We start from the raw sequence: 17,500 nt of genomic DNA, 5'->3' as shown, positions 1-17,500 counted from the left end.
TCTCTCTCTCTCTTTTTCTCTTTTTTTTTTTTCTTTCTTTCTGATGTCGGTCGTAAAGGCCCTTATCGAGACTCTGCAAAAGCACAAGGCGCGAATTCACATCCTAGAACCGATCAAGCGTAATTCCTCATAATTGGTAACATTCAACCCTCCTACTTTTTCTTCTCTCTCTTTCTCTCTCTCTCTTTCTCTCTCTCTCTCTCTCTCTCTCTCTCTCTATCTATCTATCTATCTTTCTCTCTTTCGTTTTTCTTCGTTATGTTTGCCCGGAGATTCACCGGCGTTACCATGGGACCGGATACACCATTGCTGTTACTGCTGCTTCTGATGCTATATTGCTTATGCTCTGCCATATTGGTTCGACTTCGTTACTCTTCTTTCCGATTTCTCTTACGTAATCGAAACGCTTCTCGTTGATTCATCATTTCATTGGAAGACTATCGTCCGTTCTGTACGGTACAACATGGTGATAATAAATACAGTCTCTGTTAATGATCTTTCTTCGTCGTTCATACGATGGGGCTTCCTTTTCCGATTCGTTTCGTAAGAAAATAAGCAGACAAACGAACGAGCAAGCAAGCGAGTTGAGTGTAAGCTACGCTCTCGAGCGTGAAAATATCGTGAAAATTTTCCCTTTAAGATATCGTCGTTCCTTCGATGGAGAGTAATATAGTTAATTAAGATCGTTAATCTTTGTGAACGAAAAAGTTCTGTTTACATTTTTTTTTTAATTTCTATTTTTCTTTTTTATTTCTTTTTTTTTTCTTTATTCAGAAATGAAATAAAATACTGATAATTTAAAATATGGATCGTATAGATCATTTATAGATAAGGAATAAAAAGATCGTATGATATTCAAGTGAAATATAAAAATGTGTTTGAAAAATTATTATTATTATTATTATTATTATTATTATTATTATTATTTATACTACTACTACTATTACTACTATTACTATTACTACTACTACTACTATTACTACTACTATTATTACTATTACTACTACTACTACTACTGCTACTACTACTATTATTATTACTACTACTAACTACTACTACTACTACTACTAACTACTACTACTACTACTACTACTACTACTATTATTACTACTACTACTACTACTACTACTACTATTATTACTACTACTACTACTGTTATTACTAATATTATTATTATTTTCAAGAAAATTGGTAAAGATTTTCTTCGTATTTTCTTTGTTAAACAAATGAGAAGCCTTGAGCCGATTTCTAACACCATAGAAGTAATGGGATGACGAATTCTTAGAACCCTTCTTACGTTTCTCTCCCTCTTTTTCTCTCTTTTTCTCTTTCTCTCTCTCTCTTTCTTTCTCTCTCTTTTTCTCTCATTCCCTCTCTTTCGAGTATCCCTTTGGATCACTCTTTGCGAAAAGGTGAAGGAGGGTAGCCAATGTGCACCGAGCTGGAAATGGATGATCTCTGCAAGTTAATTTGTAACTTGAGCATTCCGTCGGTAGGTGGAAGCTATCGTGAAAGTCACTGGGATGGTTTCTATGGTTGCACGAGAAGAGGGTGCAAGAGAAAGAGATAGCTAGGTGTGGGGGAAAAGGTACACGGTATCTCACGGGCTTGTTTGTTGCGCTAATGCCTAATTAGCGGGATGTTATAGCGTTCGGACAACAAGAAAGTCGTCTAGTTTCCGTTGTTTTCAACGCTTTCGTGCCGCCGATCCGCCGGCCACCTTTCAACTATGAGATCCCACAGTGAAAATTTCTTCCCTCCGGTTATATCTTTTTTTTATTATTTAATACATATCTTATATATTTCGCTTTTTTTTCTTTTCTATTCTTTTTTTTTTTTATTTTTTATTTTTTTTATTTATTTATTTATTAATCTTATTTCTTAATCTTCTTATTCTTCTTTTATATTCTTTAATATAAATTTGTCTGAATCTGATATTTTAAACAGGTGAAGAACTTTATCTTTTTTTTTCTTTTCCTTCTTTTTTTTTTTATATAATTAATAACGCGTATAATTGGATACCTATTGTAATTAGGTAAGACGCAGATAATTAGAATATATTGTGATTATAATTTTATATATATATATATATATATATATATAATATATAATATATATATATATATATATATGATTAAATTTTATCTATCAAATCTCCGTATAGTCGGTTAAATATTTCATAAATTTTTATATTAAAGTAAATCATCTTTTTATTGGCGATCACGATCACTATCGTAATAAGATCGATCAAGGATTACTTTATAGCAGATAGAATGTGCGATTTTCTATCGAAATTGATCGGTTAGATTCAAAAAGATTCGCAGTCGATTCTCGAGATGGGTACCCAGCATCTCTCCTGCCATCACCACCTTCACTTCCTCCACCTCCTTCTCCTCTTCTTCCTCTTATGGTCCTCGGATGTTCCGTGCCAATATCCGGCGATCTCTTAAACTCTAATTCAGTTCTCGTTCGAAGGCCACGAACGTACGAAGTCTATGCTACGACTTCGCCGAGAGCATAGCTTTATATCGTCTGGCCAGTACCATCGAACGTACATAAGCATTTTCACGATAGTACATATGAGATAAAATCATCGTTCTCAGCTTGTGACATTTATTAACCTTTTAACTGGTATATCTGGATATGTGTAAAACAAAAAAAAAACAAAAAAAATTCTATCCACGTTATGTAACAACAAAATTAAGAGATTGTACTCGTCGAACACGGATTATAATGCGAGCTGTCGTAATATTTAATGGAATTATAAACATAAAAAAAGAAAGAGAAAGAAAGTCATTTGACTTGTCGAAAAATCAATAACTATTCTTTTTTATTTTTTGTTTTGCTCAAATTGCTCATTGATCTATTGATACATTGATAAATCTCATTCTATGCTCATTGATACTATTGATAAATCTCTTCTGTTAATCTGTTATCCCTTTTTTTTTTCTTTTTTTTTTTTTTTTAATTTGCTTTTTTATGAAACTCTGAAAAACTATATTAAACTACCATTTGCCATTTACGTGGAAATTTTCGTGATGATTAAATAGAAATAATATTTGTAAATTCGAAAGATGCTTAAAAATATGCGGATCTCTCAAACGGATACGGATCTTATAGATCACTTAAATCCAGTCTTAAAATAGATCTTGAAATAATTGCAAATTGGAAATTGATGATTCTATTATCTTTTTCTTTTCGAATATATCAATAATTTTTGTCATTTTGTAAAAATAATAATTTTCATGACGATAGATATAACATAGACTCTACGAAAAAAAAAAAATACACAGACACATAAACAAACATTCTTTTCCCCCTCTCTTCCTTTTTTATTTTTTATACTTACACATACATATGTAGGTGATTATTCATTGGATATATTGCAACATATCGAGGCATTACATTCACGTACCGTTCGTTGGACTTATGCGAGGGAGAAGAGCATCTCTTTTCGTAGCGTTCCTTTCCAAGAAAATGGCTTCCCCACCTGGCCCTCAAAATCCGTTGAGCGTGATAAAATGATCTTCTCTTTCCATGGTCTCGAGTTAGGATCATTAATCATGTTATTCCAGCAACGCTTGGGACATAGACTCGAAAGAGTGTTAGAAAGAGTGAGGCAGGTTTCCTACTCCTGTTGCTACTGTATTCTGTCTGTAAGTGAAAAGAGAAAGAGAGAAAGAGAAAAAGAGAAAGAGAGAAGCCTTTCGAAAGCTCGGGTCTCTCTTATTGTACGCTTGGCAGCTTTATCCGCGCTTTAATGCGTATCCACTGCATTACGACGCTTACGTACATGTGAGACTTGTCATAATAATGATAATAAAAATAACATAATATATATATATATATATATATATATAACAATAATAATAATATTAATAATAATATTGAATAGAAAAAAATCGTTGTTTATATTCCGCTCGAGTTTTTACTTTGGATTATGGGTGCTTTCTTATATTGTATGTAAGTATATACATTATCACACACACACACACAACATCCGATTATGTGTGGACCAGGATAATACTCCCGAGACTACAATACCGAAATAGTGTGAATCTTTTATTTTCATTGGACAGACCTATATATAGAGTGTTTCTTCATTTTCAGATCGTGGATGATTCTCTTTCTCTCTCTCTCTCTCTCTCTCTCTCTCTCTTTCTCTCTCTCTCTCTCTCTTTCTGTATCTTTCGTTTCTTCATCTTCTTTTCTTCCTCTCTCCACCACCCACCTCCCGTCTCTTTCGATACGCGTTTCTTGCCTTTCGAGACTCTTTCATATTCAACACACGTGTAAAGGATTTTGCATTCGTTGGCTGGTGTACGATAGAGTAGGAAGGATCGGGTAGGCATAATTATCTTATGAAAGAGCGAAAAGCTCGCACGGCTCTTCTTTACGTGAGTGACATTCTTTAAAAGTTTCGTTCGTCCGTAGGAAAAAAAGAAAGAAGGAAAGAAAAAAAAACATTTACCTGTGTACCATCTGTGGGATATCTTGAATCAAAAATTATTTCTTTCACCTTTTTTTTTTACCTTCTTTTTTATCTCGTTCTATTTGTTTATTTATTTATTTATTTATTTTTTTGTTTAATTTTTCTATCCTCATTATCCTACATTAAAGAATATAAATAGAGAAAATTTCTATCTCGAGATAGGGGGGAAAAAAGAGAAATATGTATATGCGTATATATATATGTATATATGTATATATATATATATATATATATATATATATATATATTTACTATCATACATATATTTACTATCTTCGTGATTTGATTCGATAATTTATTTTAAATGTACTCGATGCGATCATTTTCGAACATGTTACATTGAAGATGGACGCTCGAATGAACGAAGAAACGGCCATCTAACACACTGGATATCCTGTAAATATATTATCCAGATTTGCCTCATATATGGCTCTTGTGAGTCGGGCAATCTGCGATATCCAGACTAGAAAGTTCGATATCACGTGCTCGACTCTCACGATTCTTTTTTTTTTCTCTCTCTCTCTCTCTCTCTCTCTTTTATTCTCTCTCTCTCCGTTCGTTTCATCCCCTCTTTTTTCCTATTCTCAGTTGGCACTAACGAAAACCATCCCCCGATCTTTTTCTTTCTCTCACAATCATATATCCGTATCACGCAAAATTCTCTCGCGTATTTACTCGCCTTTGCTCTCTTCGGCACTCGACCGTAGTAACTCCTTTTACGGTCCTTCAGTAATCTTCTGTCCATCGTTCACAATATATTATTTCATTTTCCGCAAGGCTACCGCAAGATAGGAGAGAAAGAGAGAGAGAGAGAGAGAGAGAGAGACCACCGTGAAAAAAGGGGAAGAAAGGAGTGTGGGTTGAGGGAGGCGACTGTTGAGGGACGTTCAAGAACGGACGGAAAAGAATTAACCTACGTCGTCGTCTATTTAAACGCGTAAACTTTTATTCTCACTCGTCATTTTTATTGTTGATCGAACGACTAATTAATTTCGATGATATGAAAAAAGGATAAAACAAAAAAAGAAATAAATAAAGCGAATATACATATATTTATATATTAACAACCATTTGTTTCTAAGATAGAAACGATAATTATTACGATAATAAATAATCGAAGAGAGAAAAAAGAAAAAGTTCTGCTAGATCCGTATCTATCGGTATCCTGTCAATGATTCACTATTATCAAAAAGCTATAAGTGTAGTTCGTCGATATTTTTCCATGGTAATAATATCAGTCCTTCTATCGTTGAATGAGCGCTTCTAGAATATACACATATATGTACACATGGCCGTGCGCGCGGTCATTCGTGTACACATATAACAAGCGAGAGTAAACACACATGAAAAAGAAGGGCGCACATTTCCGTCAGGAGTTTCGCTTCATCCTGCTAGGTTGAGGGTGGAGGAGGTGAGAGATGGAGGCGGCGGGTAGAGGCGTTCTTGGAGTGGTCACAGAAGAGTTGAAAGAGAGAAAGAGAGAGAGAGGGAGCTCTCTTTCTCTCTCTCTCTCTCTCTCTCTCTCTTTCTCTTTCTCTCTTTCTTTGCTGTGAAGAAAGAAGAGAATTGTTTGCACCTCCTTGCTTCTCCCCTCCATCTAGCCTCTTTACTTCGTTCCTTCCTTCCTTCCTTCCTTCCTTCCTTCCTTCCTTCCATCCATCCATCCATCCATCCTTCCTTCCTTCCTTCTTCCTTCTCTCTTTCCTTCTTTCTCTGTCTCTCTCCCTCTCTTCCTCTCTTTCTTTCTTTCTCCCTGGTCATGTCGTCCCGACGATGCCCCGCGGGACCCCGCCGTCCCGTCGCGACCGAAGCTCAGATTGCTTTTATACCGTGGATTGATTGACAATATACTTACGTTAGGCGAGTGGACCGTACAGTTATGGAGACGGCCATCTACCTTCTACCCTCCCACATCCCTTATCCTCACTTACTTCCTCTTGTTCCAATCTAAACGCGACCCTCTTTCCAGTACCGGGACATCGCTGCGGGACGCTCGTTCCACCTTTCTTCCTCTTTTCTCTCTTTCTCTCTCTCTCTCTCTCTCTCTCTTTCTCTCTTTCTCTCTCTCCTTCTCTTTTTCCAACCAGAATAAACCATTATCAGGAAAATTTCTGGATGCAAGGGAAAATGTTCCTGCCACGATATGCTTGCCCTGTGGACTCGGCCGATACCGACAAAGCTTTTATCGTGTTATATACGCTATTACTCGATACATATATATATATGTGTGTGTGTGTGTGTGTGTGTGTGTGTGTGTGTGTGTGTGTATATGATATGTATATGTATATTTATATGTATATGTACGCGTGTATTTATATATGTATGTGTATGTTTGTGCGCGGGAGTACGTCATTTTAACTCTACGTTCCATGAGTGTTCACTTTTTCCCCTGTTGTTCTTTCTTTCTTTTTTCTTCTTCTTCTTTTTTTTTTATTTTGCTCCTTTCCCTTTTTTTCTTTTTTCTTTTTCTTTTTTCTTTTTCTTTTTTCGTTTTTCATTCATATCTTCCGGAGAACTCCAATTCACCAATTGTTTTTCATTATTACTTTGTCGTTCAATCTTTTGTCATATCTCTTGTACATATACTCATCCATCCCTCACATATATACACACACAGATTGGGAATATCAATGATTAAATAAGACAAGGATAATAATTATTGAACATAATTAATTGTATGAGATCTTTAGTTATTTGGTGAAACAAAGTTGAAAAGTTATCTTTGAAATTTCATGAAACGATATAAAAAGAGAGATAGATAGATAGATAGACAGACAGACAGACAGACAGACAGACAGACAGACAGACAGACAGACAGACAGACAGACAGACAGACAGACAGACAGACAGACAGACAGACAGATAGATAGATAGATAGATAGAGAGATAGATAGATAGATAGATAGATAGAGAGAGAGAGAGAGAGAGAGAGAGAGAGAGAGAGAGAGAGAGAGAGAGAGAGAGACGGGAATTGAGTGTTTATACCGTTGAGGCTTTAGTAGTGGTAGTACGCTTGTGGTAGTACTATTCAATGAATTCAGAATGCGTTTGGCGAGTCTCCTTCTAGCTCTTTACCCTCTCCTCTACCTTCCCCATTCCCGGAAAAGACGTATGAATCGTCGTCGGATGGTTGCGCTTGACTCAACGTGGGACACTTTAGAGCTTATGTCCTCGGAATACGTAACGCCGGATTTCGAGGATATTCTTTCTTTTTTACTTATACTTTTCTATCTATCTATCTATCTATCTATCTATCTATCTATCTATCTATCTATCTATCTATCTATCTATCTATTTATCTATCTATGTATCGATCTATCTATCTGTCCATCTATACCATCTTTATATAAGTAACTCAGCTCGCTAAGACTTTTTACCGATATAACTCATCTTTGAAAATCTAATCTCCTGCGAACTAACGGCCTGAGAGATCCTCGATAAGAATTTTCGGTGCAACGTATGAAAATCGCCTGTTCGATTTAAAGAAACCAGGCATCCTTAACGTTTCTCTCTCTCTCTCTCTCTCTCTCTCTCTCTCTTTCTTATAGACGATCCTCGATGTATATTGAAATATTTGAGAAATATTCGATGGAATTCATTGGATTCTCAAAAGGGGTAGAGAAAGAGAGGGGTGAGGGGAGAGGGGAGAGAGGGGGAGGAGTGGCAAGGGGTTTAGGAAAGAGCTGGCTTTCGAAATTCCTTAGCTCAGGCGATATTGATAATAATGTTTCGTACGGGCTATTAAATGATGAAAATCGATTTTTCAAATCGTTTTCTATATAAAGAGATGAGTTCGTGAATATGATGGGTATGTATTGCGATCGTTCATTTTTAAGTAAAATTTTCGAAATCAATGCGCATACATATTTTGTATTTCTTTTTTATTTATTTTTTTTTCTCTTTCTTTCTTTCTTTCTTCCTTTCTTTCTTTTTCTTTGGATTTTTTTTCTTTTTCTCTTCTTCTTCTTCTTCTTCTTCTTCTTCTTCTTTCTTCTTTTTTTTTTTCCTTTTTTTTGCTTTCTTTCGCAAAACTTTTCTAGAAAGGAATTTGAGAACGTCTGTAACTTGAGTTTCGATGTATGAAAGGGCTTGAGGATTTCCGATGATGGCGGCTCTCTCTCGTTCTCTCCCTTTCTCTCTCTCTCTTCCTCTTTGTATATATGTGTGTGTGTGTTAGAGCGTGTGTACGTAACGGGGAATTACTTGTTCGAAACGGCGCGAAGTGTGGAATTTCACTCTTGAAGTTTTCAACGACGGCACTTAACGCGATTCCTTTCGATTGCACGAAGTTAGGTAATACCGAGACAACTGGCTTAGGAGTAGCATTAGTTTCGAAGATAGATTAAGTCTTTATCGTTGTGAAAATTCCATCCGTATTTGCTATATTTGCTTTCGGAAAAGTTACATTCTGAACAATAGCGTCACAAGGTTCGTCGTCTTTCTATCTCCATCTTTATGTATGTGTGTATGTGTTTTTGTATAAAGTTGGTGGAATATGAGCAAAAAAGAAAAATAAAGAAAAAAATAAAAGGAATAAAAGAAACTAAAGAAAATAAAAAAATAAAAAAATTGTAAATAATTACACACACACACACACACACACACACACACACACACACACACACACACACACACATATATATATATATATATATATATTTATTTATTTCCCTCATTTCTCTTCGTATTTTTTATTATTTTTTTCACATTTCACGATCTTTCGCAAGGACTTGAAGAATTCATTCGACGAAAAGTGCACGCGATAAGTATCTCTACTCTTGTTTTTTTTTTCTTTCCTTTTCTTTTCTTTTCTTCCCCGTTGAATTCTTTTCTTTTTTTTTTCTTTTCCCTTTTTTTCCCCCTTTTTTTTCTTCCTTTTCCACGAAGAAGAAACTATGAAATTAAAGTGGAGTCTAGGAATAGACGTATACTCTAGGAAATTAGCCGTCCTAGTCGTCAAGGAGGTATACACGAAGGACTATCGTGTCCTTCCTTTCTATACACCCTTAGAACGTACGACCCAGATCGACTTTCTTTTTGCTTCGCTTAAGAGCACATCGACGTTGGCTCAGACTCCACCCTGATCCGCAAATATTGGCCATACCGTAACAGCGCGTCGTAAAAATCACTTGATTATAATCCCTCCATCCTTATCGCATTGAGAACGAGAGAGGGAGAGAGAGAGGGAGAGAGAGAGAGAGAGAGAGAGAGAGAGAGAGAGAGAGAGAGAGAGAAAGAGAGAAAGAGTTAGTTTTTTTTGACAATGAATAAGTTTGCGATTAGAATTTTTTTTTTTTTTTAAATTAATATTAATCACTGTCTCATCGAGAATAATATTTTATACGTGTGTCTTATTTGATATATTTTTATTATTATTAATTGAAGGAAATTGCGATGAAAACTTATTATTCTTCAATATTTCTTTCTTTTATCCACTTTTTCCTGTATCATTCTCTTTCGTTTTAGAATTGAATTTTTCTTTATAATTAATTAATTTATTTCGAGGTTGACACCGACACGGATCCACATCCTCACACGGATCCGTGTGATATATGTCAGGTCTGAAACGTCGAGTTTCGTCGGTGCAAGGTGCCAATACGCCGATACACTATCGACCCCATTTTCTTCTACGAAATGAAAGTAATTTATTGTCCTTTTTACGAGCTCTTTCTATATCTACGGGGATACCAAGGGGGATATAAGAATAGAGTTGCCCATCGTTGTGGTTTATATCGTTAAAAGGGGCACCACGTATTTACGTACACGTACATATAATAGGTACATATATACATATATAGATACATACATACATACATACATAAATATGTGTATACGTAAATGCATAGTTGACAGATTTTCATTGTTTTCGTCGATTTTCTAACATCGATCGATCTGTTATTTCCTTTCGAACGTAAGTTTAACTTTTGAAATAATACGATAAAGAATCATCAAAAATAAATAGTATGTTTATTGTGGGTAGGTGAGAGGAGAGGAGGAGAGTGGGGTCAGGTAGATGAGTGAGGAGGCGGGAGATGATAAGGGGGTAGTGGTGAGTCCTCACGAAATAGCGTAAAGAAGTAATTCAGTTAAGAAGAGATTAAGAGATAAAGCGTTTCTGCGTTTTATTTACCATAAAGCCCGTGCCGGATTAATCCTTGGCGCGATGAGAAAGATAAGTTTTATGTGTTTTCCGGATATAAGATCGGAAAGTTTGTCGATTGCGTCGAAGGAATTTTTTAATTATCCCCCATTTAATCCTGCGATCGTCTCAAGAACATTTTCTTTCTTTTCTTTTTTTTTCTTTTTCTTTTCCTGTTTTTTCTTCTCTTTTTTGGGATTTTTTTTTTCTTTTTTGATCTCATCTCGAGATACAACAGCGAAGAGAGCAAATAATATGAAAATTATGAAAATAATATTATCAGTATAATTCGTCGTTTATTTCTATTCTAGATCATTATTATCATCATCATTATCATCATATCATCATCATCATCATCATCGATACAATTTTTTGTTTCGCTAATACACGTTAATAATTTCTTTTCTAATTCCTTTTCTATTTCTTTCTTTTTTAGATTCTTCTATCTATATCACTTCTCCTTCTACGCATATCACTATCGATTTAATGGACAGTACAGTAGCCTGGCATTGGTGACATCTTGGCTGTTCATACAGGTAAGACAACATATTTCTACTTTAAAAGAAAAAAAGTAATACTGATATTTTAATATTATGTTTAGTGATTCGATACTATGTTTATGACGAACTAGTCAGTCGATTGATCTCATTTCTTTTATATTAACCATTTGAGCCTGAAGCAATTAATCGACGTTATGTCGTTACATATCGACGTATATAATATTTTTATCGTTTCGACTACGCGACAAAGGTATCCATTTTTATTTTTTTTTTTTATTTTTTATATCCAACCAAAAGGTATGTTAAAAGAGAAAAAAAAATGTCGAGGTTTGTAGCCTGTTAGATTAGGTCAGATTAGATCATATTAATCAATTATTATCTTGGAGCATGCGAAGGGTTTAAAATATAAACAATAAATCGCGATAAAGAGCACGATTGAGAGACTGACCATGAGAAAGAGAGAGAGAGGGGGGGGTTGGTAGGACTGGACGAAGGACAAGAGTATCAACGCAAGATGAGGCAGAATGAAGGAAGGAGCGAATTATTGTGGAAAGGGTAACGCAAACGCAAAGAACGTGAGTGAGTGAGTGAGTGGGACGACAAGGTAGGAGTGGATGGATTGGGTTGGGTTGGGTTGGGGTGGGGTGGGATGCAACGTGAAGGGAACCGGTGAGTAGGTGCGGGGTTGGTAGGTGAGGGAGGAAAAGGAGGAGAGGAAAGGAGGCGGTGGAGAAGAGTGGGCGGGGGGATACTTTGCGAGAGAGGCCATTCGTCGATGGTGGGAGTCTGCGATTGACAGCGGCGGCAGGACGAAGAGCGTGGTCGCAGTTCTATAGGCTAGAGCCTCGCTATCGTTCAAACGTAAGTTACGTAAACGCAAGCGGTACAATGCTCCTGACAGCTCGATCGATGGAAGTAATTTAATGCGTACCTCGTGGCAGCAGGCAAGCACGGTGTACATTTGTACACGCAAGGAAGAAGGACATCCCCGAAGGATTTACGCGCGCTCCCGCGCTCGTGCGTCAGCGCGTGAAACTTAGGATACTTGTAACATTATCGCGAGGATATCTTGTAAAAACGTTCGTTGACTTGAAACGTTATTATTATCATTTTCTTCTTGGATTTGAATTAAATAGAAATAACTAAGGAATCTTGGTTATATAAGGAATCTTGGAATAATCGAATTTGTCTTCAAATCTTAGATTTGTTCTTGGGTATGTCTTGTTAACATTCATATTGAACGTTATTATTTTTCGTTGGGTTACATACGATAGATTGGACCTTTTCTTTTTCTCTATAGAAAGATCGTAGTGTCCACCTGTGTCGTTAATGCGAGATAGTTGTAGGAAATTGAGTTTTTTTTATCTTTCTTTTTTGTTTACTTTTTCTTCTGTTTTTTTTATTTTTTTTTTTTTTTTTTTTATATATATATTTTTATTGAGGAATTAATCCCCGCAATAGAGCAGAGAGATAATCAAATTGTAGATATTATCTGAGAATATATTTGGTAAAATAATTGTATCTATTTGCGAAGAAAGGATTCGATTTATTTATTAATCGATGAATGCAGATGCATTGTTCTTTTTTTATTTTTTCTTTCTTTCTTTCTTTTTTTTTTTTTTTCTTTTTTTCCTTTTTATGAGGGATTAGGTACACGATCGATGGAAGGATCGTACATAGGATGTAAACAAATCGATCGGCGTTCTTATAATCGGCCAGGTATATAATCCAGTTCGGATAGCGCGCACTTTGAAAAGCCAATAACTCGTAATTAGATTATAGCGATGGCTGGTATTAACACACGGGTATTGTTATAATGGCATTACAAGAGGTAGTCGTATGCGTTAATAGCTACGTTCGACATTTACTGTATATATTTTCCCGTGGAAAAATCGAATTGCCATTAAAGTGTAATGGAGTGGATAATTAATCGGCGAAAGATGTAAATTAATAATGCGTCCTGGTAAAAGTGGGTAGAACATTCTGAAGAAGAAACAAAAAAAAGAAAACAAGAAACAAACAAAAATGTTTCTTCGTTCGTTCGTTCTTTCTTTGTTACTTTGTGTTTATTTTTTTTCTTTTTTTTTTGCAAAATCATCGTCCAGATTGGCCATCGATTAAATCGATCGTCCGATCGTAAATTATACGCCGAAGTTAACGAGTTTATGAGTGTCTCGTGTCGTTGGAAAATTCAAGTGGCCCTAAGGGCTCGCCTCGTGGATTTTGCGACCGCAATGACGACGACGACGACGACGACGGCGGAAGCAGCGTTGACGTCGTCGGCAGTGGCGATGGCGGTGGCGATGGCGGTGGCGATGGCGATGGCGATGGCAATGGCGATAGCGATGGCGGTGACGGCAATAGCAACGAGATGACACGCGGAGATCGTTTTGATTCGCGACTGCTTGTTGGACGGGCAACATCCACCCCCTCCCCCCTCTCTCTCTCTCTCTCTCTCTCTCTCTCTCTCTCTCTCTCTCTCTCTCTCTCTCTCTCTACCGTTGTCACAGATCAGGCTTTCTCGTTGGTCGATTATTAGCCTTCGGGCGTGATTATATGCCGGCCGATATCGGTGTCATCGGCTCACCGATTATACGGCAAACGAAAATTCGATTTCCTCTGGGGCTACTTCATCCCTCTTCTCCTTTCCTCCTTTTACCAACCAACTAAATCCCCCTATCCCCTGCCCTCTTCAGCCCCCGTTTCTCCTCTTCTCCATTTCACTCTCTTTACAACCCCCAACCGTGCCGCCTTCTTCGTCTGTCCGTTCGATGCGTTTCTTCTTTCCTCCATATTTCTTTATTTTCTATTTTTCTTGTTTTCTTTCTTTCTTTCTTTTTTTTCCCGTTTCTTTTTTTACACGTTCATCTTCTTATTTTCAGAACGACGCAAAATCGTTCCCTTCTCGGCGACGAATCACTCGGGATACCATTTCCTTCCCGTCGCCGACAGGTGCCCGTTCTCGAGATATCTATTTTCAATACTCCAACATCCCTTACTTTCCCTTTTTCTATTTTCGTTCTTTTTGGTTTGGTTTGTTTGTTTTTTTTTTGGATTTATTTTTCTATTTTTTTTCCCCCTTTTATTTTTTTTCCTTTCTTTCTTAGCTTCAACTTCTTTGATTCAAATGTCGCTTCAAAAATTCTAATTGGTGATTATACTCGAAGACGAAGAAAAGAAAAAAAAAAAGAGAAAAGAAAAAAGAAAAAGTTCTTTTATTTTTTTCTCTCTCTCTTTTTTTTTATCGATCCTTTTTTTCCTCTTCTTTTCTTTCTTTTCTTTTTTTTTTTTTTTTCTTTGAAACATAGTTAAGTGTTAAAATACGATAGAACGTATGCGTGTAGGTATGTGCGATATGGTAGAAAATTACAATTGCGAGGAAGGCTCGATCGAGAGCAAACGAGAAAGAGAAAGAGAAAGAGGGATTGATGGAGAAGATAGAGAGGTGGATGTTATGGTGTTTCTGTCTGTGTGTGTGTGTGTGTGTGTGTATGTGTGTGTACGTTTATGTGCGCTCACTACACATACTACATAGCTCTCCTCGGGGTTCGGGACGAAAGAGAGCGTCGGCATAGAACGAATTTGGCGAATTTCCATATAAATTTGCTGGCCGAGCGCGACACAGAAGCTTCGACCGGGAACAACCGGGCACCGCATCGGTCTCTCTCTCTCACTCTCTCTCTATTACTATCTTTATCCTACACCACAGACAAGATATAATATGGTAGAACGTTACTTCTGTTTGCCACGAACGGACAAAACAATGTTCAACAATCTGGCTTCGATAGATTCGTCGTGTTCCTTATACTTCATGATTTCTCTCTCTCTCTCTCTCACTCTCACTCTCTCTCTCTCTCTATATATATATGTACTAACTGATATCGTACAATTTCAAACTTGTGTTAAATAATTTATTAAATTTTGATTAACAGTATGTTAGATTAACGAGATAATAACAAGCATTTATAAAATGGGATACCAATATAAATATCCCTTTTCTATTTTATGAGTATTTACATGATATTCGAATTTGGATAAATTAATTTCAATTCGTTAGTTTCGATACTAATTTTCATTTATGATACGTTTATTTTGAAAGCGATTTAAAGCCAATTTTTGTTATTCTTTGTCTATAAATTGATTTGAGAAATGAAAAGATCAAAAAAAAACAAAAAATGTAGTATTGTAACTGTTATAAACTGTTAACTTGATTTAATTATATATGATACGATTAAATTTTAATATATTTTACTTGACACACACACACACACACACATGTCTGTATTCTATATAAAATCATTGAAAAGAATATTGATGCAATATAAGAGAATAAAATTATTGTAAAATCGTTTAATAGAACGTTCGTGTCGATGGGAAACGATTATTACGTTAACGAGGTGAAAATGAAATAAATTAAAAAAAAAAAACAAAAAAAGAAGGAAAAATAAATAAATAAATAAAAGGAAAATAAAAAAGAAAGAAAATAAAATAAAATTAAAAAAAAAGGAAAAGAAAAAAAAAGAATAAGTAAACAATAGAAGAAATAATCTTGTCCATTTCTTCTTTTTAGCACTCGATGTTGTACTTCTTCCATCATTACGAATTACCGGTGATACTGCAGCAGGCACAATTGCAACAACTTCTCCTACGCAACCCACCTCAACCGACTCAGCCGCCGACGCCTAGTACGGCGCCAACGACGCCTGGACCATCGCCCACTACGACGCCATCATCTAGTCCGAGTCCGTCAACACCAACGACCGAGCAGACGCAACAAAATTACATCGCCGAGTTATCGCAGTTAGATCCTGATCCTAATAACGTTCAGGAGGATGTCGTTGAACAAATCTCTTCCTCAACCGTAATAGAATCTACGAGCGATGATCGGCAAAGTGAGTCTTTTCAAGGACAATCGCGATTAATATTATTTTATAATTATAACAATTTATTAACTAACAGAGAAAGATTAGAGGTACACGGGGTATAGAAAAAATATTGTTTATAAGTTGTCTCTCCTTTTTTTTTTGTTTTTGTTTTTTTTTTGTTTTTAATATAGTTTATAAACAAGTTTCGTTTGGATTTAACTTGATCTTTCGAGCAATTTAATATAAACGAACAGTAATTTAATTCATTTTCACAATATGAACAGAAGAATATGAGTAACGAGCAAATACGATCGAACTCTTGATCGATTAGTTAAAATATCCTTTTTTTTTATGTTTATCCAATCGATATTTTCATAGGTATGATCAATATTTTAAAATAAACGAACAGTTATTTAGGTATAATAAAATATAAGTAAGTAATATAAAGTGAGACTATTCAATGCTGACAGGAGGAGATGAAGGAGGAAGAGGAGGAGAAGGAGGAGGAGAAGGAGAGGTAGGAGGAGGAGGAGGATGACGCTGACGCACGTCTGCCGATCGTTTTATATATCAATAAAAATGTTCCTTAAAATCATATCCATTTACTTGATCGTTTCTTTTACGAAATATTTATAATTATATTAATGAAAATATTATTGAATCAAACTATAAATGAAATAGAAATCTAATTCTAAAAAATACAACGTATTTATGGATTTTAATGATGAAATAATTGAATCGACAACGGATTAGAATACTTTGATCGTGAAATTCAAATTGCTCGAAAGATCGTAAAATTTCGTTTGTTTTATCGTTAAGATAGCCTTGATTTTTGTTCGTGTGAGATATTTGTAAGAGAAGTGAACTTTTTATGTTTTTACATGCTTTTATCGACATGCTTTCTCTTTTTTCAAATTTGATTCCCCCCTCCCCTCCTCCCCTCCCCCCTCTCTCATCTTTCTTTTTTTTCCATTTCTTTCCTCGATTATTTTTTTCAACGATCGTTTCGATCGTTCGTCAGATCCTTTTCCTTTTGTTCTCAAAGTTTCGAAGCCGCACTTCGTAGATCCTGTGTCACTAACATTCGTCATTCCTATGCAACACGATTTGGCACGCGATATCTGCCGGGCTATCATGTTTCTATTCGAACGATCCAACGAACGACAATTACTTTCTGGCCTTTTAATTTCACCTCCGGTTTCAACCGCGAGCTGGACGATCGATAATCGGCTTAACCGCTAACACGCCGTACGAACGACCAATGGAAAGAGAAAGGCTTTGTTTAGGCTCGCTCGGTTTACTTCCTATAGAAATTTATGTCCCAGCTTGGAATCGTGATACTCTTTAACTATCGCTCGTTAAATGCCTCCGTAGATATTCTATCTCCCTTTCTTTCTCTCTTTCTTTCTCTCTCTCTCTCTTTCTTTCTCTTTCTCTCGCTTCACCATTTTGTATATATCTATTTAATTCTTTTTTTTTCTTTTCTTTTTTTTTTTTTTTAATC

General features: G+C 35.9%; 1 protein-coding gene across 6 annotated transcripts in view; it reads left to right on the top strand.

The window, feature by feature from the left end:
• Positions 1-17,500, top strand: part of LOC124423318 (membralin-like) — a 59,531-nt gene that overhangs the window by 39,369 nt on the left and 2,662 nt on the right. For 5 of the 6 annotated variants that reach the window (XM_046960910.1, XM_046960909.1, XM_046960908.1 and 2 more), the window contains exons 11-12: positions 11,068-11,167; positions 15,702-16,023. In XM_046960910.1, the coding sequence (XP_046816866.1) occupies positions 11,068-11,167; positions 15,702-16,023 (422 nt within the window). Of the gene's footprint in view, positions 1-11,067; positions 11,168-15,701; positions 16,024-16,466; positions 16,893-17,500 lie in introns of those variants that run through there. The other variant, XM_046960911.1, reaches the window with a different exon arrangement.

Source organism: Vespa crabro, chromosome 4, assembly GCF_910589235.1.
Source record: "Vespa crabro chromosome 4, iyVesCrab1.2, whole genome shotgun sequence".
Lineage (NCBI taxonomy): Eukaryota > Metazoa > Arthropoda > Insecta > Hymenoptera > Vespidae > Vespa > Vespa crabro.
This window is presented reverse-complemented; position numbering and strand designations above follow the sequence as displayed.